Source organism: Barbus barbus, assembly GCF_936440315.1.
Source record: "Barbus barbus genome assembly, chromosome: 49".
Taxonomy (NCBI): Eukaryota; Metazoa; Chordata; class Actinopteri; order Cypriniformes; family Cyprinidae; genus Barbus; species Barbus barbus.
Genome location: NC_136727.1, coordinates 18,648,915 through 18,676,668, shown reverse-complemented (window position 1 = coordinate 18,676,668; position 27,754 = coordinate 18,648,915). Strand labels below are relative to the sequence as shown.

At 38.8% G+C, this 27,754-nt stretch overlaps 1 protein-coding gene across 5 annotated transcripts in view; it reads left to right on the top strand.

Annotated features, from left to right (window-relative positions):
• Positions 1–27,514, top strand: part of LOC306867395 (phospholipid-transporting ATPase IF-like) — a 53,099-nt gene extending 25,585 nt beyond the window's left edge. Inside the window, exons 18-32 of one of the 5 annotated variants that reach the window (XR_013784015.1) lie at positions 1,237–1,418; positions 5,095–5,298; positions 8,331–8,484; positions 8,626–8,728; positions 8,804–8,949; positions 9,028–9,087; positions 10,182–10,309; positions 11,139–11,277; positions 11,980–12,045; positions 12,122–12,225; positions 14,036–14,201; positions 17,035–17,120; positions 18,452–18,579; positions 21,497–21,630; positions 25,990–27,507. Coding sequence is in view for 2 of the 5 variants with exons in the window: in XM_079413016.1 (XP_079269142.1) it covers positions 1,237–1,418; positions 5,095–5,298; positions 8,331–8,484; positions 8,626–8,728; positions 8,804–8,949; positions 9,028–9,087; positions 10,182–10,309; positions 11,139–11,277; positions 11,980–12,045; positions 12,122–12,225; positions 14,036–14,201; positions 21,497–21,630; positions 25,990–26,071 (1,668 nt within the window). In the remaining 3 variants the exon portion in view is untranslated. Of the gene's footprint in view, positions 1–1,236; positions 1,419–5,094; positions 5,299–8,330; positions 8,485–8,625; positions 8,729–8,803; positions 8,950–9,027; positions 9,088–10,181; positions 10,310–11,138; positions 11,278–11,979; positions 12,046–12,121; positions 12,226–14,035; positions 14,202–17,034; positions 17,121–18,451; positions 18,580–21,496; positions 23,652–23,869 lie in introns of all 5 variants that reach the window. The other 4 variants (XR_013784016.1, XM_079413017.1, XR_013784014.1 and 1 more) reach the window with 4 other exon arrangements.
• Positions 27,515–27,754: the final 240 nt, after the last annotated feature.

The following is a 27,754-nucleotide window of genomic DNA, read 5'->3' as shown; positions in this document are numbered from 1 at the left end:
GGGGTGGCCAACCTTAGCCCCGCCCCTTGCATTAACTGCGTTAAGTATTTTTTATACTGTTAAACTGGAAAAATGAATCGCCTGCGTTAACGCACTAATTTTGACAAGACTAAATTCTGCAAAAGTCACATCATGCATAATCACGACTGATCATTGTTTAAATGATCAGTTACTGGCAGTAATATGTGTTGAATTAATGTGGAGCTATTCTTATGTTGTAATGTCTTAATTTGAACCCATAAATTCTGTCAACTTTTTACATCTGGAGATTTGGGAAAAGTTAGTAGTTATCCCATTGTGGTTCGGTCAAATTTACTGTTATTCTGCAAAATGTCGTAGGCAAACTCCATTCATTTCAATAGGAATTCATGTGATTTTAAGAATTTGAATTCACATTGACCAACAGAAAGCTGTTTGGTTGTGAAAATGACTTGAGTGTGAGCTGTGATTCATACATAACTACATTGACAACGGGAAATGGGCAATTTTTTTTGTCTGCAAAATTTCACTTAAATTTTGCTAATGTAATTTTCAATAAGTTTCTTTTTGGAAATTTAAATTCTTTAGCACAATCTTAAGAAAACAAAAATAGCATTCCTAACTGTTTTAGATAAAACAAAATATTCTTAACTTTATTAAGTTAGAAAATAAGAAAAATAAGGGTTACTGAGAATTTTACGCAGAACATTTAATGAATTCAGCCCCAGAATATCGTAGAGACTGATTTAACGACTGGATGAGCAAGTAGCCACTAAACTTTTTATTCAGACATCTAAATGTCTAGTTGAAATGTCGAGGTCTGGTCTGAGTTCAGCTTTTCTAATTTAAATGATGTTGATGAGAGCACTGCAGTTAATTAGCTCCGTTTGCTGTCCTCATTATCAGCTGTGCTGAAACCCATGAGACTGTCTTCAGACACACATCACACACACACATGCTCCCGGCAGCTCTCAGAGGATCGTATTGAGACTCATGGGATGTTTCAGACACAACAGCCACATTGAAATGCTCCTCCATACGCTAAATGCTCTCTATGTCTGCGCTTAAGAGCATTAACTCAATTATGGATGTGGAGCTCAAGACTGTGGCTTTCAAGCAGCTTCATGGCCAAAAGTTCACCGTCAGTTCTACTTTATATCAACTTTTGTATTACATTATTTTGTGTATAATTGATTCTTCATTTGTGCACGAATCAGTAAAATGGACTAGTTGAACTTTTTCTCATTGGTTTTGTAGAAGGGTTTGCGGACGTTAGTGGTGGCCTGCAGACACTTCAGTGCAGATGAGTATCAGGAAGTGGACCGGCGGCTCCATGAAGCCAGAACGGCTCTGCAGCAGAGAGAGGAACGGCTGGTTGAGGTCTTCAACTTCATCGAGAAAGACCTGGAGCTGCTGGGAGCGACTGGGGTGGAGGACAAGTGAGTCTCTTTTTTTGTTGCAGTAGTTGTAAAAAAAAAACTTGTACGTTTATGGGGGCCGTTTAAACCATTGACAATACAACTTATTATATTAATTTCAGTCATTACTATCAAACAAATAAGTGAACTGAACAAATTAGAGAGATGTACCACTGCTAATGAATTAACTCAAGTCTGCCTTTAAAAACCCATTAACAAAGGAAACCCACCCCATAAAACTTTTACAGATTGGGGTAAAAAAGCCAGCCTGCCGCCCTCCCCTGTCTTAATCAGCGACAGTAACATGACAGTCAGTACCATTCTTTAGAACACCGCCATTAGCCCTATTATAAGAGAACATAGTAACTTTGAATTCACACGAGTAATAAAGTGGGGTTATACTGCATTTTAATGTTGGTGATTATGGTGGTACTTGGAAAGCCAAATAATTTCTGAGGTGGTACTTGGTGTAAAACGCTTGAGAACCACTGGGTTAGTCAACTATTAGGGGGGATGCAATAATGGGTAGCAAAACTGTGCTGTGGCAGAAAAACGCAACACAATGGAAACAAGCCGCAACACAACGGAAACAAGCCGCAACACAACGGAAACAAGCCGCAACACAATGGAAACAAGCCGCAACACAACGGAAACAAGCCGCAACACAACGGAAACAAGCCGCAACACAACGGAAACAAGCTGCAATCATATCTATTCTCGTCTTTGCATTGTAATCTACTCACTCAAATAATGAATCTCTCTTTTGGTGTGTGCACACCATTAGAAATGTTAAACACGGATTTTAAACTAATGGAGACGGAGAATGGATGCTAGAACACTTTTTTTTTTCTTCCCTGAATTAAAAATAAAAGTTGAACTCAAAAAGTTAAAACTTTAATTTTGACAGCACTTAAAATCTTTGGCTAAAAAAAGTCTGTTGGATCTGTTAAATGCACGTCAATAGGCAGGGCTGATAGTGGCAGTGGTGTGATAGCTTCACACTCGTGTGGTGCTCGCTCGTGATTATTGGACTGCCTCCTGGCAGGAGAGCAGGAAGTCAGCGGTGAGTCAGTGTGCGGCCGCTGCTAATGCAGTTTAACATGTCGCCGTGACTCACGCAGCTCTCTGTGCTCTCAAGGCCAGCCATCAATCTCTGTCCACATGTGCAATTCAAGTGTTAAAGGCATGCAGCGTGGAGCGTATCTGGAATCGTGCTCCAATGACTGCCGCTGTGATTTCCATGAGCCTTTTGACAAACCATTAAAACTTTACAACCGAGGCACATACACGTCCTTCCAATGGGCATCTTCAGAGAAGTCCTCAGATATATCTGACAGGTCATGTGAGCACACTGTATTCATATAGAGCTATATATAAAAGCATGAGGAAAACAAATAGAACAATAATACAATTGTGCAACCAAAATCTGCATATGGAAATCTTTCATCCTCAACATAAATCCCATTTGCAGTTGAAATGACTAAATTTTGTCTGCGATAATTCACTGAATGACACAACTGAATGTGCCTTAAGGGTAAGAGAGAGTAAAAATAATGATGAAAAAAACATTTATGACTACAAGAAAACATGATGAATCTGTCATCAGCGTGGTACTTTCACACATGATGACTGTAGAGATCAGGATGATTTTGTTTTAATGACTGGTGAGTTGTTTCCATGTGTCAAGTGTGAATAGCTGCTTGTTAGGCTGAACGTTTAATCGAGCCTCAGGGAAAACAACAAGCCATGACTGCATATGCAATTATGTGGTTGGCATTCTCTGCAGCATAATGCTGCTGTCTCTGGAGTAAATGCCAACAGTGTGCTTAATTTATTACTGTGTAAAGTCAAGGCTAAGAGATACGTTTAATTATTTTCTAAATGAGTTCTAAAGAACATGCTACTTAACATGACTTGGAAATGCACTGAGGAGCAAATTAATCCTACATTTGGTATTTTGTATACAAAAAATAAATAAATAAAAATCCCTACAATCATCCTACTATATATATATATATATATATATATATATATATATATATATATATATATATATATATATATATATATATATATATATATATTTATATATATATATATATTTATACACATACATACACACACACGCATATACACACATACTGTTATTTGATATATACATTTATATATTTATACAACTTGAAAAACTTGAATAATATAAAAGTCATTAATAGCGTAATAGTGGCATTAATAAAAAGTGCCTTTATTTCATGTGTATGTGTATATATATATATATATATATATATATATATATATATATATATATATATATATATATATACACATACACACACATATATACATACGTATATGTGTATGTATGTGTATATATATACATACACACTGAATAAATACGCAACACTTTTGTTTTTGCCCCCATTATTCATGAGCTGAACTCAAAGATCTAAGACTTTTTCTATGTACACAAAAGGCCCATTTCGCTCAAATATTGTTCACAAATCTGTCTAAATCTGTGTTAGGGAGCACTTCTCCTTTGCCGAGATAATCCATCCACCTCACAGGTGTGGCATATCAAGATGCTGATTGGACTGCATGATTATTGCACAGGTGTGCCTTAGGCTGGCCACAATAAAAGGCCACTCTAAAATGTACAGTTTTATCACACAGCACAATGCCACAGATGTCGCAAGTTTTGAGGGAGCGTGCAATAGGCATGCTGACTGCAGGAATGTCCACCAGAGCTGTTGCCTGTGAATTGAATGTTCATTTCTCTACCATAAGCCGTCTCCAAAGACGTTTCAGAGAATTTGGCAGTACATCCAACCGGCCTCACAACCGCAGACCATGTGTAACCACACCAGCCCAGGACCTCCACATCCAGCATCTTCACCTCCAAGATCGTCTGAGACCAGCCACCCGGACAGCTGCTGCAACAATCGGTTTGCATAACCAAAGAATTTCTGCACAAACTGTCAGAAACCGTCTCCGGGAAGCGTCTTCATCGGGGTCTCGACCTGACTGCAGTTCGTCGTCGTAACCAACTTGAGTGGGCAAATGCTCACGTTCGATGGCGTCTGGCACTTTGGAGAGGTGTTCTCTTCACGGATGAATCCCGGTTTTCACTGTACATGGCAGATGCAGACAGCGTGTATGGCGTTGTGTGGGTGAGCGGTGTGCTGATGTCAACGTTGTGGATCAAGTGGGGTTATGGTATGGGCAGGCGTATGTTATGGAAAACGAACACGGATGCATTTTATTGATGGCATTTTGAATGCATAGAGATACCATGACGAGATCCTGAGGCCCATTGTTGTGCCATTCATCCACGACCATTTCCTCATGTTGCAGCATGATAATGCACGGCCCCATGTTGCAAGGATCTGTACACAATTCCTGGAAGCTGAAAACATCCCAGTTCTTGCATGGCCAGCATACTCACCGGACATGTTTGGGATGTTCTGGATCGGCGTATACGACAGCGTGTTCCAGTTCCTGCCAATATCCAGCAACTTCGCACAGCCATTGAAGAGGAGTGGGCCAACATTCCACAGGCCACAATCAACAACCTGTTGCACTGCGTGAGGCAAATGGTGGTCACACCAGATACTGACTGGTTTTCGGATAATAAATAATAAATAAATAAATTGTGGCCTATGAAATCCAGATGAGCTGACCTGCTTTGTTTGTTTGTGTCTAGGCTGCAGGACAAGGTTCAGGAGACGATTGAAGCTCTGCGATTGGCTGGAATCAAGGTGTGGGTGTTGACTGGTGACAAGCACGAGACGGCGGTTAGCGTAAGCCTCTCCTGTGGTCACTTCCACCGCACCATGAACATCCTGGAGCTTGTGCAGCAGAAATCAGACAACGAGTGCGCTGAGCAGCTTCGCAGACTCGCCCGGAGGTACAACAAACCAGTGCACACTTCCTTTGCGATTTCCAGACCTTTTTACCCTCTCTTTTATGCTGAGTGTCATGTTGAATGGGAATATAGGATTACGGGCCAGTTTTACTAAACAGGGCAAATTAGCGCATGAGTGCAATTCTAAAACATCGCCGATGGGAGAGGACATTTCAGGTGATTACTAACACACAAATTAAAGAACACAGAGGCAACATCTTATTTACATAATGACCAACACAATATATCAGGCGCAGCGCAAGTTAGCGCAAGGATATGTTCAGATTCGGATAATGTGTTCTTCTGGTATTCCAAATAAATTAATGCATGTGGAAAAAATACTCTCTCTTCTACCAAGCGCTCTCTGTTCTCTGCAGTGCCTCCTTCTAGCAACAACAAATTTAAAAAAAAAAACAAATGTAAAAATTTGAATTTGTTGACCCTCATTCTGACCCTTTGTCTAAAATGACCTGTTTTAAGGGGTGTGTCCTTTAAGGCTTCTCAGTAATCGTCCACTGCTCTGATTGGCTAACGTCATTGCATAGGAAACAGTATCAACGCCCCTTCGCTATTGCATGTTTTGAGTGTTTTGACAACATGATCAAAATAATTTCTATGAAATCGTTTACTTACGGTTTGTGATGTAGCTGCAGTCAGATCTCGTATCACTTCGTCTTTCAACAAATGTTTTTTGTGAACTCTCTATGACACTCTGCCTCGTTTACAAAACAACATGCTCCGATCAATCTTCAAACACGATCTGGGGTGCCATTAAAAATAAACAATCCACTTGTTCCTTATAGGGCTGTGACAACTAATCGATAAAATCGATTATTATCGATAATGAAAATCAAAGACAACGATTCTCATTATCGATTAGTGGGGTCTGCCCACAGTGCACGTCCAACTTCAGCCGGTCACGTCAAATTACAGCACCGAATAACGCATTTCTATGGACAAAATGCATCTAAAAATAGTGGAGGAAACAGAATCAGATGCTGCGGGAGAAGTACGTGTAGTAGAAGTACTTTACAGTTCCAGTAAAGATGACTAAACTAGGCTATATTCACTAGCCTATATACAGGTACATCTCAAAAAATTAGAATATCATGAAAAAGTAAATTTTTTCTTGTAACTTATTTCAAAAACTGAAACTTTCATATATTTTAGATTCATTACATGTAAAGTAAAACATTTCAAAAGTGTTTTTAATTTTGATGATTAGAGCTTACAGCTTATGAAAGTCAAATATCTGCATCTCAAAATATTAGAATATTTACATTTGAGTTTCAATTAATGACTATCTAATGCACACGTTTGTTTGAAGGACATTGGGCAGAATGTGGAAGGTTTTTTTGGCAAGAAACAAATAACAAAATTGGGTTTTTTTTATCCGATTAATCGAAAAAATTTATCGGCCAACTAATCGATTATCAAAATAATCGTTAGTTGCAGACCCCTAGTTCCTTACACTGGGATCCTTCTTATATCTGTATAAAGACTCGAATGAGCTGTTTAAACCAAATTATTGTTAAATAAATTGATAATTTAAATTTCATAAGCTGTAAGCTCTAATCATCAAAACTTGCAAGTTGCAGCGATCTGTTTCTTTCATTTTTGTGCTGTGTTTTTGTGCTCTCGTCTGAGTGAAAGCTTCCGGTATGTGTGTCCGCGCTGCTACAGCAAACACGTCCTGTGTATCATCGGCACATTCATATTCGCTGAATACTGCCAAAGATTGTCGTATTTATAGGCTAAAATTAAAAGCGTCCAATTAAAGCTCTCTATCTTACTCATTTTTGTAGAGTTGCTACTGAGTTTTGAAGTCAGCAAAAAGTAGCTTCACACATAGGCTAATCATAGCCGATCATTGTTGACATGATCAGTCATCATCGCTGTCACTTCTGAAAACTCGTGCACACCCCAATTAATAGTCCTACTATGTATTTTATGTAGCTAGTGTTTTTGTAACGCTTTAATATAAACAAATGTTTTTTGAAATAACCCAATAAATTAAATAATTCTTACTGTTTGGGATTTAAAACAAGTCCGAGGCTGTCATAAATTTAAGACGTTATTTACGATGATTTTTAAGAAGATTCTTTTCAAGAATTTGAATTCTTCTTAAGTGTTGTCTTAAGAACAATCTTAAGAAAAAAAGATAAGAATATTCTTAAAGAATTTTTGGGAATACAAAATGTTCTTAACTTTATCTTAAGTTAAAATATAAGAAGAAAATAACAGTTAAGAAGAAATTTCTTAAGAAGTTTTCGTGAATCCGGCCCCTGTATACTATATAGCGGCACCAATTGTAATTTCTATTTGCTTTTGACGCGACACTTGCATTGATCTGAAGGCGGTGTTTATGCAAACGACTGTGCATAGGTGACGTCACCTTGCCCCATTGAATCCAAAACGAGTCGTTTTTGGAGCTTGATTAAATAAATGCTTTGTTTATAATGAGGAGGACGTCTTAAAGGGTTACTCCACCCCAAAATGAAAATGTTGTCATTAATCACTTACGCCCATTTCGTTCCAAACCCGTAAAAGCTTAGTTCGTCTTCGGAACACAATTTAAGATATTTTGGATAAAAACCAGGAGGCTTGTGACTGTCCCCATTGACTGCCAAGTAAATACCACCGTCAAGGCCCAGAATAACATTGTCAGAATAGTCCATCTGCCATCAGTGGATTAATCAGAATTTAATGAAGCGATGAGAACACTTTCACTGCACAAAGACAACAAAACCAACGACTTTATTCCACAATTCGTCGTCTCTGCTTCAGCGTTGCACCATTTTGGAGAGTATCAGCTGTACGTAAACTGCGTGCGCTGTTCTGAGTCAGCCGCACCGCACAAATAACTGTGCGCAAAAGTTTTGTGTTGTGCAAAAATGACTGTGTCCATGCCTTTTCCACACTAATTCTTCACTGTGCGTCTTAAGTAAATCCTGACAGTACTATTTTAACACCAAGCTGTTAGTAAATCTGGCCCTAAATATGTAGGACTAATTGTTTGAGATGGGTTTGTCCAGGATCAAGGAGGATCATGTGATCCAGCACGGGCTGGTGGTGGACGGGGCCAGTCTGTCTCTGGCTCTGCGGGAGCATGAGAAACTCTTCATGGAGGTGTGTAAGAACTGCTCGGCGGTGCTCTGCTGCAGAATGGCACCTCTCCAAAAAGCCAAGGTGGGTCACCTTACCCTTCTTGTGTTGACGTTTCACTCTATCCCCACAGGGCCAGAGGTCACACACACTAATATGGCCGGCCTCTGCTCAGTCGCCCCACACTGGCCTGTTGTTTTCATAGCGTTGGTGTGTGTTTGGCAGGTGGTGAGACTGTTGAAGACTTCTCCTGAGAAGCCAATTACATTAGCCATCGGAGACGGAGCCAACGATGTCAGTATGATCCAGGAGGCTCACGTTGGTATTGGTAGGTGGATTCAAAGTAGGTGGTGTGCAATTCAAATGTATTGCGATCAAGCTAACTGAACGAAACTCTATACAGGAATCATGGGCAAAGAAGGAAGACAAGCCGTGAGGAACAGCGACTATGCAATCGCGAGGTTCAAGTTCCTCTCCAAATTGCTGCTTGTACACGGCCATTTCTACTACATTAGAATAGCAACCCTTGTGCAATACTTTTTCTACAAGGTACGTTGGGAGCTTTTTTGTGTGGCTTTCAGGTTGAAGATTTGCGTTTTTGTAAAACTCTGTTTTGTTTTCTTGTAGAATGTGTGCTTTATCACTCCCCAGTTTTTATACCAGTTCTTCTGTTTGTTCTCGCAGCAAGTAAGTGTCTCTCCCATGCATCATTTTATGTCATTTTCTGTTGGTTAACACGGCGAATCTGTGTGACCAACTTAAACCCGTTACAAAATCCTTCACCTTTGCTTGAAATACCAGTTCTCAAGGATTCCCATTGAAATGACTGGATTTCACCTGGAAAATTTTGCAAAACAATGGTAAATGTGACCTCACCTTTACTAAGTCACTATTAGTTCTGCTAATATGTAGGGTTAGTGATTTAAACTCAGAAGCCTAAAGATCCGTGCACACTGAGTCTGACATTTTTATTCATATTCGTCATCCTTTCGTATCAAAATACTTGCTATGGATGCGAAAGCACAGAAAATCGAACCTGAACCTTCGGAGGCAGTGTGTAAACGTTATTGACACAACATGAGGACGTTTTTATTTTTTAACGTACGAAAATTTCGGACTCCGTGTGCAATGACCTTTAGTATTAAGTTATTTTACATTTACTTTTACACTTATGTATTTGGCAGATGCTTTTATCCAAAGCTACTTGCACTGCATTTAAGCTACTTTATTTTTTTTTAATCAATGTATGTATTCCTTAAGAATGAAACCCTTGACATTGGTGTTGCTAGTACTGTTTGATCTACAGAAAAAGTTTAAGCAGTCTGACTCAAAATGATCAGTTGGTGGCGTTGGAGAAAGGACCTAATTCATATCTAGAAACCAGAATATCATAGAGTAGGGACCACCTATGGCTCGTAGGGCTTGTTGTTCATCAGATTTTTGAAATCCAGTTACTTCAGTAGAAATCCATGGTATTGTGAATTTCATGTGAGAGTGAAAAAAAACGTTTTGGAACAGGTTCAAGTTGGTCAAGTGTTGACCAGTAGAATTATTGTCATTATAATACACATAATTGTTTGCTCAGACTATATACTGAGGTTTTTGAGTCTAATTTTGCAGTTGTTAGATATTTGCTGTTGCGTGTTTTTAGAAATCAGCTGAAGTTGGTTAATTCTGGAGATTACAGTTTGACCTTTGACAGCTTGTGTGATCAATGTGTGATTTCTCAAAACCGTTTGATTTTAGTGTGAATGTTTAACATGCTGTCTTGTGCTTCGCAGACTCTTTATGACAGCGTGTATCTGACGCTGTATAATATCTGCTTCACCTCTCTGCCGATACTGATATACAGTCTGTTTGAGCAGCTGGTGCATCCACATGTTCTGCAGAGCAAGCCAGCACTTTACAGGTACAACATCAGGAGAAGAACTCAAGTGCAGAGCTTCCCTGATCCTAGAGACCCCTCAACAGGGCTGAATAAATAAATAATTATTATTTTTTTTTATTTGAGGGAAAAGATTAGTGAACATCAGATTTCAAAAAAAAAAAAAAAGAAACGGCACAGTGAATACAATTAAACAAGTCCATCCTGTGTTGTTTATTGCAAAAAAAACAAACCAAATCTGGCTCTGAACAAAAATTGTTATAAAATAAAGTGCATAAGTCAATTATTTATTTTATTTTTGTTTTGGTTAAGTGATGGTGTTTGTCTTTTAGAGGAAGTTATATTTCAAATAAAGTCAATATTTCAACATGTCACTATTATTATTGGTTGTTCTTTTAAAAACTATTTATATTTATTTTACATTTTTATTTTAGTTTTAGTCAATTTAGTACCGGGTTATTATTGTCTAAATTAGACTAAAAAGAAATAAACATAAACAGATTGAAATTAAAATGAAAATATTAACAGAAAAAATAACAAACTATAAAAATAAGATGTATTGCTAAATATGAATCATACTAAAATAACACTGTTTAATACTTTTCTCTTTTTTTCATCATTTTTCTTTTTTAAGCTTTATTTCAATTTCTATTAAAACTACTTTTAATAGTTTGTTTACATTCAAGTTTAAGTATTGCAAAAAATGTGAAATATACCTGCACATTTTCTCTATTTGCAAAGTAAATGGGGTCGGTTTTAATTTAACATTGGCTGAAATGGGAATTTGAGTCTGTTTTGTTGTTTTCAGTTTCCCTCCAAATCAAGATGAAGTAATATTCTTTCCCTTCATCAGAGACATCAGTAAAAATTCCATGCTGTCCTTCAAAACCTTTTTGTACTGGACCTTCCTGGGCTTCTTCCACGCCTTCGTCTTCTTCTTCGGCTCCTACATCCTGATGGGAGAAGACACCACGCTGATGGGAAACGGACAGGTCAGCGCCAGTGTCTCAGCTTCACCTCGCTCTTCCGTCATTCAAGCTCATGTGTGTCTGTGGCATGACCGTCATCTTTGATATCCTCCAAAAGCGTTCTGTATAGATATGAATTATTTAGCTAGAAGCCCTTAAGGTAATGAATGCACTTGGTTAGACGTTAATAACTGTTACTTAGCCTTAGTGACTATTGATTAGCTCCAGCTTACAGACACAAAGCATCAATCCTCCAACTAATTACATCGTTATCTGGCACATTTGTACCGTATTGTTGGCTTTTACTACTTATCCATATTCTCTCACTTTTTCTGCTTCTCTCTTTCTCTTTCCTGCCGTGCATGCTCTCAGATTTTGCGAGCTAACAGGCAACTGGTAAGAGTTGACTGGATTCCATTTGACGCATGTCGTTTCTAATAAGCAGCTGTCTCTGTGGTTTGATTTAGCGGCTCTGATCTCGATTCTTTTGATACTCTGCCATCCTCAATTACGGGGCTGAGTTACAACAAGATTTGGACACGCTCCCTCGCACTTTGCATGACAGCGAATGGCTTCCGACAAGCCGGAATCGCTCTCTGATATATGGCATTGTTTATTTTGGATGAATTGAAAGCCTCTAGATATTTAGTTCACCCCATACGACATGTGATCAGCCTGATGGGCGAATTTGACATCTTTTCATACAGTCGTGTTTCTTTCTTGCAGATGTTTGGAAACTGGACGTTTGGCACTTTAGTATTCACTGTGATGGTTATTACGGTTACGCTGAAGGTGAGTACGTTTTTCAATGCAACAAGCGTGCTCTTTAAATAACACGTGAGCTTCATCTGCATCGTTGTCTCCACAGCTGGCCGTAGAGACACATTTCTGGACGTGGATGAATCACTTTGTCACATGGGGCTCCATCGCCTTCTACTTCATCTTCTCCTTGTTTTATGGCGGCATCATCTGGTACTGTATTGCATGTGCTTTCCCATAGTGCTTTCAGAAAAATTTCATTTGAACTTCAAAGAAATCATGCTTTCCCACCACCTATCTATAGGCATTATGAGTATGTTTTAGAGGAATGTGTCTTTAGTGGTCAGCAAATTTGAGTTTTTCAGTGACACTTTCTTAAACTATTACACCCGATCCCTAATATGTGGTTACAGCTTTGCAAGGTTTCAGTACATTTTCAGAATGTATAAACTAAAATAAATGAGTAAATTATCATTTGTAATAAAATATATAATAATCCTTCCCTCTCCTTCAAATTAATTTACAAATATATGTTAAGTGGTAGTGTACACACAAAGCCCTTAAATATTCAGCATTGCATTTCAAATTCAGTTTTCCATTTTAATTTTCTGGATTCCATTTTAATGGTTTAATTAAATTTTGATAATCAAAAGCATATTTAAATAATTTTTAAAAAATTAAAAAAAGCTTAATTTATTATTATATTTGTGCGATTATTCTTTAAAGGGGTCATCGGATGCCCATTTTCCACAAGTTGATATGATTCTTTAGGGTCTTAATGAAAAGTCTATAACATACTTTGGTTAAAATTTCTCAATGGTAGAGTAAAAAACACATTAAATGTTGCTTTAAATGCTAGTGAGCTTTGCTGACTCCACCCCTCTCTTCCGTGGAGTGACGAGCAGACCATAGATATGTGTAGATCCCTATTCGACTGCTCCAGATACGTTGATGTGTCAGCCATCTCGCATTCACCATAATAAGACGAGCGTATATACAAGCGTATAACTTGCTGTTGTAAACGCACAGTCAATGCGCTCAAAGATTCGGTGACCGTTCCAAAAATGGCAGATGGCTTGCATATGGCGGACCATAGAAACAGTCGATGATGAGGCATCTAGGTGTATATATCTATGGAGCATACTAAAGTTCAGCTGTGAAACTGGCTAACTAGCACATTATTAGGAAACGCTATTTGCAAAGATTCATAAAAACCTTATACTCACTTCTTCTGTAGATAAAGCTGGATCATGAATGATTTGGGCGAACATAGATGCATTTATGTAGATTGGGGATTGGCGCATTCACTTCAAAGCGAAAGTAACATTAATCCTCTGCGTCTTCGGCAGAGGCTGAAAACACTGTGAGCGTCATGCGTGCTTCAGTAAACAAAACTGCGCTACTGTGCCATTCACTTACACAGAGACACATGGAATTCATATTTAAATGCTATTTTTGCAGTTTAATATTCACAGAAACTAGTCCATTATCGCATTTTGATGTAAATGTGTTGACTTTCTATTGATTTATTCATCCACAATTTGGCAAATTTCACAACATTCCTCATTATACAGTAAATTTCTTCTTTTTTTTAACTGGATTCTGCGATTCGGTCCACATTTTTAGGTTGAACTACCCGTAACTTCGGTATTTTTGTAGTCATACTCTAAACTCTTGCTGGAAGTGAGTTGTTTTTTTTTTTTTTTTCAAATCCTTGTCCAGTAATCAAGAATGACACAAGTCACTGCTTAAAATGAGTGTGATTAAATTTTTATCTGTCCTGTGAGAGAAAGTGGTAGTCAAGAACAAGGACTAAATTGGTTATTTTCCTTTGGTGGTAACATAACAGTTTTGCACTTTGGTCCGGTCTCACATGTCCAGTAGGGACGTCCTCTGGAATACAGTCAAGATACTGTGCTCAATATTTGGCTCTGAAACAGTTGCCCGTTTGCTCATTAGTTAGATATTTGATTTAGTTGATTTCAACTAATCGCAGTCTAATTGAAGTTTTCCTCTCCATTAGGCCGTTTCTTCACACGCAGGACATGTACTTCGTCTTTGTTCAGCTGCTGTCTAGCGGCTCGGCCTGGTTTGCCATCTTCATTATCGTCATCACTTGCCTGTTTCCAGATGTCATCAAGAAAGTCTTCTACAGGCACCTGCAGCCGACCAGCACGCAGAAATCTCAGGTGAGCGTCAGATTTCCCCCACAAACGCTCAAGCTCTGATTGAGATGGAGTGAGAGTTTGTGCTTTCAAAGATGATACTATTGAAGTACTACAGCATGTGACTCACATCACCGCATGACTTCTCACCAGCAGCTCACCTTCACTTAAACTCACTCACAAACTCACTCAGACGTGTCACTACAGCACCAGCATTCATCACAGTATTAAAAATCTACTGCAGCGGACACTTATGTCTGGAAATGCAGTGCATCTTGCCTGGTTGAATTATGAAATCAGATAATGGCAGGTTGTAGCTTCATGATGGCTTGCTTATCTTAGTGGTTGCTTCCTGTTAATAGGTATTTGTGTGGACATTTTGAAAATAGTCCTGACTGCCAGGGTGTTAAACATCATAATTTCTCATTAGAGTAAGATTACTGTTGCCACAGTTCTAAACTTTTCAGTAGTCTACACCAATTCCATTGATATTTCATGATTCTCTCATTTTCAAAAGAGCACCTTTTATTTAAAAAAGTTAAAGATTCACATAGTTAATTAAAACTAAGTGTTCCAGTCTACTTAGTTTGGTGCCACTATCAAGGCCCTGGTATGCTTTTAGTGAGGTTTTTCACTCGGGGGTAAATTAAAGTTTGAAATAGCTTTACGACGGTTTGTGAACAAATGATCATATCGACGTCAATATGTTTGAGCCAGCTCTACAATTCGACACTCAAGTACATTCATGGTTTTACTCGTGTCTAACCTTCGACAGTCTGAAAGAAATTATCCTTTTATCCTTAAAAGATTTCCATGTCAAAAGGGGCGGAGCCCTAAAGCACACCCATCTATTATGCGATCATCATGAACCAATAGCGGCTTCATGGTGTTTAAAAGGCACCTAAAATGTTCTAGAAACAGGTTTTTTCGAACCAACAATTCAAAGTCAAACATCTTTGTTTTGGCCAGGTTTTTAGGGGGTTTACCCGACAATATTATCACCAATGCTATTAATCGTTCAGCCCTAGTATTTAGTGCTTGGAACTCTGTTTGGGGGAACTAAATTAGCTCCTACTTCAGAGTAGGGTCTAAAACGGATCTATAGGAACTACCTGTGATGTTAGTGTACGCGATGTTGGCCAAACGCATACCGGCATTTTTAAAAAACCCTGTAAACATATTTACTTCACGAACATGAAAAACGGTGATAATGGCATTTACCTGTTGTCTGCAGCCTATTCTTGTAAGCATTATAGATAGCTTGTATTTCTGGTGTAGAACTAAACTTTATCATAATTTAGATGTTAAATCCATATACAGGGATACATATTTGAGGAAAAAAAATTTTTTGGTCAGCGCCACCTAGCGAGAAGGCGTGAATTAGCAGAAGGCGAACATTCGTTTCGCGCTCGGTGTGAAAGAAACACTTGCGGGTGATTCGCCTCGCGTTTTCGCATCGCGCTCAGTGTGGAAAGGCTTCAACACGGCAAGTTGTCATAAGAGATTTAGTCAGATTTTAACGCTCTTTTAATCGCGTAAATTGTGCATTTACATTCCATGTCCGTTAACACGAAACCCATGACACACATCAGAGAATGCAACCACGAAAACCCAAGGGGGAAATTGGCTCTCAAGGAACGACCCTGCTAACTAGTTCCTAGAACTACATGGCGAAAGTGCACATTTTTTAAAATGATTACGTTAGCATCCCTGTGTAAACTTAAAAAAACTAACAAAAAACAATTGTGAAAATGTTGACATGGTGCATTTCACATGTTCGGTCTATGGGTATCTGAACAGGTGTGAAGGTATATTTACAAAGTGGCATCGCCATCTAATGGCCTGGTTTTCGCGGAGCCGTATGAAACAACGTATTTTGACAACATTGTCGTCTGTACGCAAAACTTTTCGAAAGTTCAAAGTAAAAACTTTAGTACACTGTAGTCGTGTAAACGTACTCTTTGTTAGAAAATATGCTACACCCCTTCGTTCTTCGATTGCGCTTGAAGTATATCAGGCACTTAAAACCACAAACTCCCTGATTATTCGCTGACATTTCTTTTGGTACGCGAAACATTAAATGACAAACACTATAACTAAAAACGCTTCCAGTTTTCACTTTTGTAAAGAGACTATGGCTAGAAGTTAATAATTTGGGGTGTGGGTGGTTGATAGTTTCTGGTTACTGTTATGTTACCGTCTTGCATAGGACTGAGTACCACTGGAGATTGTATGCCAAAACCAATTTTTTTTCGCAAATGAGAAGTAGAGAGAAATGTTAAGCTTTGTTGATTTAAAATAAAAATAAAAAATGATACAGTAAGCAATATCTGGTTTTGTGCCAACTGAGCCTAAATTAAGACGACAAGACTGTATATGAATTAAGCCCATATATTAAACCAAATATCACATTTTTACTATCTTATCCATTTTTTTAGGGTTTATTTTTGTACGTTTGTGCCTTTATTTGGATAGGATAGTTCAAGGTGTGGCAAAAAAGAGGGAGAAGGAGAGAATGATGAGCTGGGATTACTCACATCTAACACAGCTTTTTTCGCAGGGGAATTAAAACGCTTATTTTCTTCATTTCGTACACTTTTAATCCTTATACACCCATTTATTTCTACACGCTGAAGCGAGGCAGTAACTGAAGTTGCTGCAGTACGGTTCTGTGGCGTCAGCACCTGCTGCCCTGCGGATGACACCTGATAGTTTCAAAGTGCTTTCTCTTTGCGTCTGCTGCTTGATTCCTGTCTCTGTCTCTGAATGTGTGTGGTGAGTGGGTTGTGGTAGACAGTGTGTATTACTGCTCATGTGACTTTTCCTCCTCTTTACTGCCCCTCTGTGTGTTCTGTAGATGTACACCAACCGTGTGGCTATAGGTGATGACTTCATCGCACTTCAGCCTCTGTCCAGAGCCAAGAATCAGCTGGGCAAGATTAGGTAGAGTAGGAGAAGACACCCTCACACTGCATGCAGAGGAAAAACTAACAGAGGGGGAGGAAGTAGAGAAGCAACTCGCGTGCTTTAACAATTCACCTGCATGCGTAACCCGTACCTGCAAGTGCATGATTGTGTAGGTCAGATTTAAAGCAGACGTGGCTGTTTGGAGATGCGTCCTCATACAGCATGAGCTTGAGCTCACAGCCCCATTGATAGATGCTTTTTGTAACGTTTGTAAGCTTTCTAATGAGTTTTTATTTCTCTGAAAAATGTTTACCCGGACTGCATGTTCCCAAAACGATTGTTTTTAGTCTCTACCAACGAGCAGATAAAATGATCTCCAGTCCAGCTCCAGCGAGACATCAGTAATAATGCTTACTTAAAATCTGAATTGAACTTTGTGGAAATTCGGCAAAAAAAAAAAAAAAATGTTCTATTAATTAGCGATATGTTAAATTTTATTATCATCCTCTTGACAGCCAGCCTCTGAGATCGCCGATACACAATATTATCGTGCTCTTCAGCTTTGTTCCAAAACCTAGTGACCTGTCTTCATGTCTGCTTCCTGTTCTACTTTCGAAGGCAGCATCCGAACCGAAATGTTATTTTAGAACGCTTTATCCAACTGTTGGCCTCCATGTGTTTGATTTACAAGCCACAAGCTGCCAAAATGTTTATATTATGTCAACCAATGTGAGTTCAAGAAAGACTCCTGTATTCATTACATTCATTTCTGCTCGATTTTAGAAATGCAATTGTCACTCTTTTGCGATGAGGCCTCATGTTTGTGAGTTTTTGTCTTATTTGGTTAGGTTATTTTAAAGCATTTAAAAATGTTAGGGCATTTTCACACTAGATCTCTTATTAAAAACCAAAGTTTGTTAATGTTACAGTTGAATTTGTGAAGTCATTTTTGAAAGCATTTGCCCGATGGACTTCCAGTGATGTAGAAAAAAATACTTCAAGTTTGGTTCAAGTTTGGCGAGCTTTGACGCACAAATTTGCTGCAACTAACCGATAGCAAGTGTCTTGGTTCGACAGTGACCTTCATTTTGGAAACAAAGCAAAACCAAACATTCAAATTGGATGAGGCACTCATTCTGGTGGTGTCTACTCAACCATTTTTGTATAACAGACTTTTGGAACAGACTTCACATCTGGATAGTGTCCAAGATGCTGTCTACATAGGCAGCTCACTAGGTTTTGGAACAGAGCCTTCAAGTTCAGAAGGAGTGTTTTCTCGCAGTGGACATGGGGCAGTTTCATGTTCGTTCACCTTTCTTCTGTTCTCATCCGTTTGGGAGACTTACCGCGCTGTTTTGTCCCTCCAGATGGAAGCGGATAAGGTTTCAGTCAGCTCAGAATATGACACTGCTGAAATCGGGAGCAGAGGGGAGGACAATCGGCCACTGATCGCTGCTTTTCCTCCACCTCTGGTGCAGCCCCACCCTTCCCCTAGGTAGTACTCTACCCCCATCAGGCCTCCGTCTGTGTGTGTACAGTATGTGACCGCCATGACCCGGTCATCCTGTCATGTGACACTAGCTCTCCCTGTGATGTAACCAGGAGCGAGGGCTGCTCTGAGTGGCATGAGTCTTAGATGATCTTTTTCCATTACATGACCATCTATTCGCTTGAGACTCTGCTGGTCTAATGTAATCTCTGCTTCAAATGTCTTATGTGTCTGCATTTCTTAATGATCCATATTTGTGACCCTGGACCACAAAACCAGTCTTAAGTCGCTAGGGTATATTTGTAGCAATAGCCAGAAATACATTGTATTGGTCAAAATGACCAATTTTTCTTTTTTGCCAAAAATCATTAGGATATTAAGTAAAGATCATGTTGCAAGAATATACTTTGTAAATTTCTTACTGTAAATATCAACTTCATTTTTGATTAGTAATATGCATTGCTAAGAATTTCATTTGGACAACTTTAAAGGTGATTTTCTCAATATTTAGATTTTTTTTTTTTTGCACCCTCAGATCGAGATTTTCAAATAGTTGTATCTCGGCCAAATATTGTCCGATCCTAACAAACCATACATCAATGGAAAGATTATTTATTCAGCTTTCATATGATGTATAAATCTCAATTTCAGAAAATTGACATTTAAGACTGGTTTTGTGGTCCAGGGTCACATTTATAGTTTTTTTTCCCCATAATCAGTTGTGTTTGTCTTTAATTTGACAAATATTTGTTTGTATTTTCATCAACCTTATAAATGTGCTGCTCTTTTTCTATCATGAATGAACAGTTACTGACAGTTATGTGTGATTCAATAATGGTTGTTATAAACTTTTATGCTGCTGGTCTTTGTATATTATATAATAGCATGTTTTTGTCATACTGTGGCCATGTACACACTGCAGGCAAATATGGTTTTCTCTGCATTCCTGAGTGCTTAATTTGCTAGTTTGCTGGGCTGCAAACTAACACTAATTTGAACAATAAGTTGATCTGTTGAATATTTCTTCGATTAATCGGATGAAAATCCAAACATAATTAACATTTTTCGTTTATAATTTAAAATTAAGTGTCCGCCACTATTTTCCAGAAGTGCTTTGTCCATTGAAATGCACTACTCACTATTATAAAGTGGATGATTTCATATGTTCTGTGCACAGCACACAGACTTGTAAAATCAATAATCAAATTTGCTGGTTTATTTTTGTTATAGTTGTTGCAGCCCTAATGAATTGTCATATTTTTTGGACACCAAACAAAATGGCCAACTGTTGGCCTCCATGTCTTTGGTTCACAGCCGCAAGATTCCTAAATGATGTTATTATGTCAACAAATATGAGTTCAGGAGAGACTCCTGTATTCAGTACTCGCAGTACTCACTGTGTAGTACTCACGATTTTTAGGAGATTTACTCACATTTTCACCCTAGAGCTTTTACTGAAAACCAAACTTTGGTTTGTTTGGTGTGTTTAAAAAACAGTTTTCAGGTGTGTACCATTCAATTAAACTCTGGTTGAGCCTCAGAACTCAACAGTTTGCTCCATTTAAATGAGCTCTTGAACAGTTATTCACGTACAGATATTAAACCAGTAAATGTGATTTATTAATAGCTAGCACATTTATTTGTAACTGAGATGAAATGACAGCAGCATCATTTGGCGGTTAGTCATAGCCTCCAGGAATTACTGCACAGGTTCTGCTTTTGATTAGACCTGCATGTTTCGCTTGAACTACCTCTTTATTTACAGTTACAGGACACAGTTGAAGTCATGCAGCATTTAATCTTTCTGCAAGTTCCTGCTAATATTTTTTTTTTTTTTTTTAGCAGAACTGCCAAGGTCCATGTAGTAATAGCTATATCTTTAACCCAGCACATGGTCAAACTCAAGTTAACAAGAAGACGGTATTTCTGTGCTATAATTGTCTGCCATTATAGTTGTGGATGCTAGTTGTAGGACAATTGTCAAGCATACTTTTATTGTAGTTGTAGAGCAAAGTGATGCATTAACGAGGACTTTAGGTTCATGTACAGTCAACAAACACATTTGTTTCAAGACTGCGTAGTAATTCTGCAAGGCATGCTGAAGTCCAGAGGGATTTAATGTTAATATTGGTAGTTTGCATAATGCCTAGTCAGGTTGCCTGAAAGAGATCAAAGAATTGACTTCCTCAGTTCTGGCTGCATGCACTCTTTTTCCTCTTTGGTTGGTTTTGAGAGCATCTGATTGGGAATCTGATTTGAATAACGTGGTATTGGAGCACTCAGGCTGTAATTTAACATGCAGGTCTTTAGCGTCATCTTAGTAATTGAGTATCGAGTTAATGAGAACTGTAATTTCTGTTGAGGCCAAGGATGTCTGTGGTTCTGATGGGATGCCATCATTTATCACTCTAATGTATTAATTTTGTGGTCATTCATTCTCATCTCAGACTTCTCATCTTTTAAGTGTAAAATCATGCACTGCATTTATGATTTGAGTTCTGCGTTCAAGCTATGTCTTTCATTATTGGTATGACCAGATGCCCTGTATTTGAGGCTTTGTTCTGGTGTTACTTAAATGCACCCTTTTCTCAAATCGGGTACAAATTGGTGTAAAACCGGTAATTGCAACGATTAATCTAGTTTATTCTGACTTTTTTCATAATTGTGAGTTTACATCTTCCTTTTAAACCCCTTCAGGTTTCAAGCCCAATTTTGTGCCCTTTTTGTGGAAGTGCTTTTGTAAAATGCAGGACAAATTCTGCATTTTAAATTTGATGTTTAAAGAGTATCCAGTATGATTAAAATATTAAGAAATCTAGTCATTGCCCATTACGGACATCAAATCATTGCAAATATGTTTGTTGGGAACCGTTTGGTTTCATCTCTTTCATGTTCTGGTTGACCTCTCTCTTTCTCTTTCCAGTTTACTGAGGCCTACCAGGGCATCGGATGCGTGGACTCCATGTGCTGTTTCTCAGAGGGGCAAAACGCCTGCTCACGGCTGGGCCGGCTGGTGGAGCGAATGATGGGCCGCTGCGACCCCGCTCGAGCCACCAGGTGCGACCTTTCTCTCTCTAGCCTCTGCTGTAAGCACATCTCGTACAAGCTGGAGCACGACGAGCCCTTGGCGAGTTAGGGCTGCCAGCGCACTCAAAGCATTCCCTAATGATTACAATGTAGAATTTAAGACAGAAACGGGTGCATTCATTTGCCTTTAATGTAACAAAGATTAGCTAGGAGTTCAAGCGAGCTTCATCGCCTGGGATGCTCCAGGTATGTACGTATACAAGGAAACGTTGAAAAGTTACTTTGAGTCTGCCCTTCCAACCCATTGTGTTCGTCTTTCATCGTCTTCACCTTCTTTCAAGGTGCATGGGGTCGCTTTCGTGTCTTATCTCTATGTTCTTGTGAGATCTTGTGCCTCCATACGAGTGCATAATCGCCGGAGTGGCCTCATCATCCGCATTCTCAGACATCACACCCGGTTATTAGCAAGGCTAACATTTGTTGCACCAATTTATGCAAGTATTTGCTCGTCGAATGTTGGACTATATAACTTGATCCTTGGAACATCCTGTCATTACGTGTTCTGAGACGTTGCATCCCTGTTCAAGTGTTTGAATCTGCGTCGTAGTCTTTGCCTTGCGTGTGTGCCTCTCCATGGAGGGGTTTGTGATGGCATGCGAACGTAATGCACTCCTAAGCCTCAGCTTTTCGTGTAATCGTTTTGACTGTCTGTATCCGCACTTTGGGAAGCAGGGCGCTTCCGAAACGACTCCGTAGTGGTGAGATGAGTACACGGAGACCTGGTCTCGCTAAATATAAGATTCCTGTTCCAGTATAACGGCTAGAACACTGCCATCGAAGCGCAGGGTACTAGAGGAGACCTCTGCTCTGGCTGGCCAATGGTAGCCACGGTCAACAGCCGTGATCGGCTCATTTATCGCAAAAGAAAAACTCAACAAGGGACCACATCGTGATTGCGTGAGAGACTGCTAACTGTAGTCTCAGAGAGGATTATTGAGTTGTTTTTGTTCATCTTTTTTTGTTACGTTAAACTTGAAGCCTTACGGAACTCGAATCAATCTGTCTAATTGCATGATAGCAGCGTTTCATATTTAAGTGTGTTAAGTGGTGGACGAATGCCAGAGAGTGTGTGCGTCCTCCTAGAGTATTATTAGGCACTTTACTACGCTATTCGTTTACCGTTTCCGTGTCTCTCAAATGAAGCATCTAAACGATTATATGTTGTTGCATTTATCAATGATCTGTACTGCTTTTCTTCCATACGTCTTTAGATCAGTGGTTCTCAGCTGGTGGGTCATGGGCCAAAAATGAGTCGCATAATAATCCAAAAATGAGTCACATAATAATCACATAATGGGCCAAAAATGAGTCACATAATAATCCTATATGTAGGCAACCTAAATTAGTGTTCCAGCTCGTAATCCACATCTTGCTTTCTCTTCCACATTGCTTCCTACCAATTCCCCATGCAGTCGTGTTGCGTTAAATTCCAAACAATTATCATAATAATAATAATTAAAATATAGCTGTTAAGGAGCCAAGCACAACCAAGGAACAATGACTACAACAGTGACTAAACATTTTTTTATTATTTTAGTCAAAAATACAATAAATAAAATCAAGAGAAACAGTCACTGGTAATACGATTTAATCACTTTTGACCAATAGTTGGCACTGTTATCTACTTATGTTGTTGTCAGCATGAGGTGACAGTGACACACAAAAAGTTTCAATATGCCAAAGTTGCAGCATCAGAAGCAGCTTGGCGTCATGCTAACAATCATTTATGCATTATTCGAGAACTATTTGGTACACCGAAAAGCTTTTGATAACTTTTTGCCGGCATGGATGGAAGTCAATTGTGGTAAAAATCAGGCCAAGAGTTAGAAAAAGGTTTTCAAAGAAATTCAAATTGGCAGATTGCAAGTATGACCGAATATGGCATAAATGGTATCGATGCTCTTCGGATGATCCAAGGAAGATATCAAGACCATTTTCATTAAATAGGCAAAATTAATCAAAAGCTATTAGCATTTTTTGACCAAGTTTTGGTGATAGGGTGGTGATGGCGCAGTGGATAAGACACATGCCTTTGGTGTGAGAGACCCGGGTTCGAATCCACTGTGAGCCAATATTAACATCCAATGTGTCCCTGAGCAAGACACTTAACCCCTAGTTGCTCCAGAGGCGTGCAACCTCTGACATATATAGCAATTGTAAGTCGCTTTGGATAAAAGCGTCAGCTAAATGAATAAATGTAAATGTAAAGTTTTGACCAGAAGGTGGCACTGTTCTGATATTTTGGTCGTGATGACACATACCAAGTTTTGTGACAATACACTGTGTTCATTAAAAAGAAAAATAGCCATTTTTCATATCGCCTGTCCAGTAGGTGGTGCTATGCCAAAACATTGCATGTAGCCTCAGGTGATGCTTATGATAACATGTACCAAGTTTTATTTGAATATTCTAAAATTTCATGTAGATATAGCCTCTTATCCAATTTGTGTGATCTTCGTCAAATTTGTGTGCATGTTATTGGAGAACGATTTGGTTCATCAAAAAGCTTTTAATAACTTTTTGCCAGCATGATCTAAGCCAATTTTGGTGACAATCAGACAAGGATGAGTTCGAAAAAGTAGGTTTTTCAAATAATTCAAAATTGAAAAACTGAAAATCTTGACGCCTAGAAATTTAAATTTTGATGTCCATTTGAGTCAACATGAGCCAATGAATAACAGGCAAAAATAATTTTGGTTCAAAAGTTATTAGCATTAACCATAGCATGTTTATGATATAAACTGTTTATGTTGAGACTGTCCTCTATCAGTTCCAAATTTCATAACTTTTTTTTATGGGCTGCCAAAGGCTCGAGCAGAAGAAGAAGAAAACTAACAGATACAAAAGGTGTGACCGTACCTTCGGTACTTGGCCCCTAAACAAACATATTGTGTTGTTGATGTCAAGTCTGTGCGTCCCATCACACATTACATGGGTTTGGCAAGTTATATTAGGCAGATGCTAACATGCCCACATCCTCAAAAACAAGCAGTTTATTAGTGTTTCTTTCACCTTTCTAATTTTTTTAATGTACTTAGGGATGATTTTGGTACACTGGGTCAACACACTTGATGGGTCCTGAAACAAAACCAGTTGAGAACCACTGCTTTTAGATAATAAAGGAGATTGTTACTATGGTATGAAGCCAGTAATGCAAATACACGTTTTGGTTTCAACTTTTTACCTCCTCATGGTCTTAAAACGGTTGTCTTCATCTGCAAAACATGACGATGGTACATTTACATTTGCCCTCTACCAGTCCTTTCTATCCAAAGATTATCGCATTACTGTAGCTATCAATGTATTCTTTATCTTATGTAGCATGGATCTATTTATAATATGGCTGTGCTTCAGAGGGATTAGTCCATTGGATGAAGACAATGCCCTCTGGTGTTCAAGAGTAGCAGGTCTGGTGTTTGAGGACTACAGCTTTGGAACGGCTCCGATCCCCAAGGGCTGCTAAATTCCACTATATTTACAAATATAATATACATTTTATAGTGAACCTATGTACACATATTTTTCTACAAACAATAGATTTACGTTATGTATATTTACTTATATACTGTAAATTATCTTTTTCATATATAGGTACCATACCCTACATATTCTGGCCAGGAAAAGGCTAATACTTTCATAAGAATGTAGTCTATGTGAATGTCGAGGCTGTGGAAGGATGTTGTTTTTATATTTGTTTCTTGTCTTTTAACCATCCACATTAACCCATCTTGTACTAACATGCAGCTCATCCATTTCTCCATTGGCTGCGACTCTGACTGTTGCTTGCTGATCTTCATGCACAAGGAGTTCATTAGTTAAAGAGAGATTTATAAGAAGGGATGCACACATAAATGATCACTTGTAAAAAAAAAATTATTCTGGACTTTGTAGACTATACTCTGGTAACCCAGTTATTAATAACCAGTCTCAAGACTTTTTACATTATGGAACTTAAGATGGAAATCAAGACCTAAAATGAGACATTCCTCAGTGAGGGATTGAGTTACATGAGGTGTCCATTTGAAGTTCATTTTTATTTTATATGCCAAATGAATATAGTCAATATCAGTTAATGATTTACGTTAACAGTTGTTTTACACAATATATACACTTGGTTTAAAAAAAAATCTAAATAAAATAATTACTTTTATAACCTACTTGAATTGGGGGAAAAATAGCTTTATTTATAAAAATTCTAGCAGTAAAAACTGAAACACTGAGCATCCCTAGTATTTTGGTCATGAGTGTCCCTCGCTGCACCTATATAGCTTTGAATTGAGATCTCCACACTGTCCCCCTCACTGTTCGCACTTTCCTTGATCCTTCCAGATCTTGGAACGACTCGGACACCTTCTTCTCCAACGACCGGAGCATCCTGACGCTCTCACCCATGGAGGTCTCTCATTGTTAATGCACCAGCCCAAAAAGGATCGGCTTGTAGAGTCTGGAGACGCCTGCCCTTTTACCCCGTCCCATGCCCTTGTCCAGTCACCAGCCAGACTATCACACTTTAAAAGCTCTGAGTATCACATCATTTGTGATTAGCAACAACAAGGGACAGGCAGTTGCTCTTGCAAAAACCAAAGGATTTGTGTGTCTTGAGTTTCCGCTGCTAGTAAACCCATGGAACTGTTCACGAAGGGCCGCCGTCTTTCCTGAGGAAAACGAGGGGGTCTGTTTGAAGCCATAATTCCCTCTTTTAATTGCCTGATTTTCAAGGTATTAAATGTGGGCGCCGTGTAGCGCTAGCTCACAAACCTGTAGCCTCCTACCTTAAGATGCCTACCTGTACACCCAGCCTGAGTTGTGGTTCGTACAGACTATCATGATGCAAGAATGTCGCGATGGAGTTCTTGATGGAAAACTCGCATATCATCCTTGAACTCGATCACTTTAACCTCCATCAGTCATGTGCCTGCATATTATTTCTCGTTTCATCTGTCTCGCACATGCTATGTTGTCATCTCTAACCATTGTCACTGGTTAATTTATCGTTGCCGTGTTCCTTGTTTTTCTGCTTGTGTTACTAACCACTCGTCAAAGCTGTATGATTGTTTTTTCTTTTGTTTGCGTGTGTATGCGTGTGTGTATTTAATCGCGTAGGAGGACATAGTCGGAGGAAAAGGAATGAAATTCATCCTACATGGGCCGTGGGTTATTGTAAGGCCAGAGACAACCGTTTTAAACTTGCTTAGATCAACTATATCGGAAGTTTATGATATCAGACTGCATGCTGCACTTGGGTCAATCTGTCTCAATAACCCTGTAACTGAGGCCTAAGTCAACTGAAGCTAAATGCTCCCAATTTGAGGAGTCTAGTCTTGGGATTTGTCTTTATTTTTGCTGCAAAGGCCGTGACGCTCTGGATCTCACAGGTATCGGTTGAAATCTGGTGCCGTGACCCGGGTGGCAGTTGGGAGTCAGATTTTATGATGGAGTATGTTTACGTTTTGAATTGTGGATTACTCTATTTTGGTACTACTTGTCTCTAGTCTTTATTTGTATATCGCTTTTTTCATGTCAATGTTCAAACCCAAAACGACTCCTGATCGCTGATCATTACTATTTCAGATCTTGTGTTGAAATCCAATGGTGGAAGTGTTTTGCTATATAATGTATCTTCTTGGATTATATAGCAATCAGTATGCCACTTGTTTCTCAGAGACATTAGCAATAAGACTCAATCTAGACTGGAAATACCTGCTCTAGCTGTGATGTCAGTCATCCATGTTGCGGTTTCATCTTTTTTGTGTAAACACATGTTCTTCTAATTGTACTCTCCTTACAGTGAACATGTTTAATTGCCGATGTTTATGAAAGTTATATTTACAGAATAAATACCTTTATAAAATCCAGTGTTTTATTATTAGTATTCCACATTTCAGTTTTTGTATAGTTTCACAATGCAGTACACTTACTTTTATAAACCAAAGTAATGGTGTGCACACCAAAAATGAAGCAAATATTCTCAGTGATGTTTTCGCGTCACTCGCATGAATAAAAACATTGTGCATGCTCTCTATTTTTTGATACAACCGGACAAGTCAAACTGGGCGTGTGAATAAGCTCTTCTCTGATTGGCTTGCGCAACAAC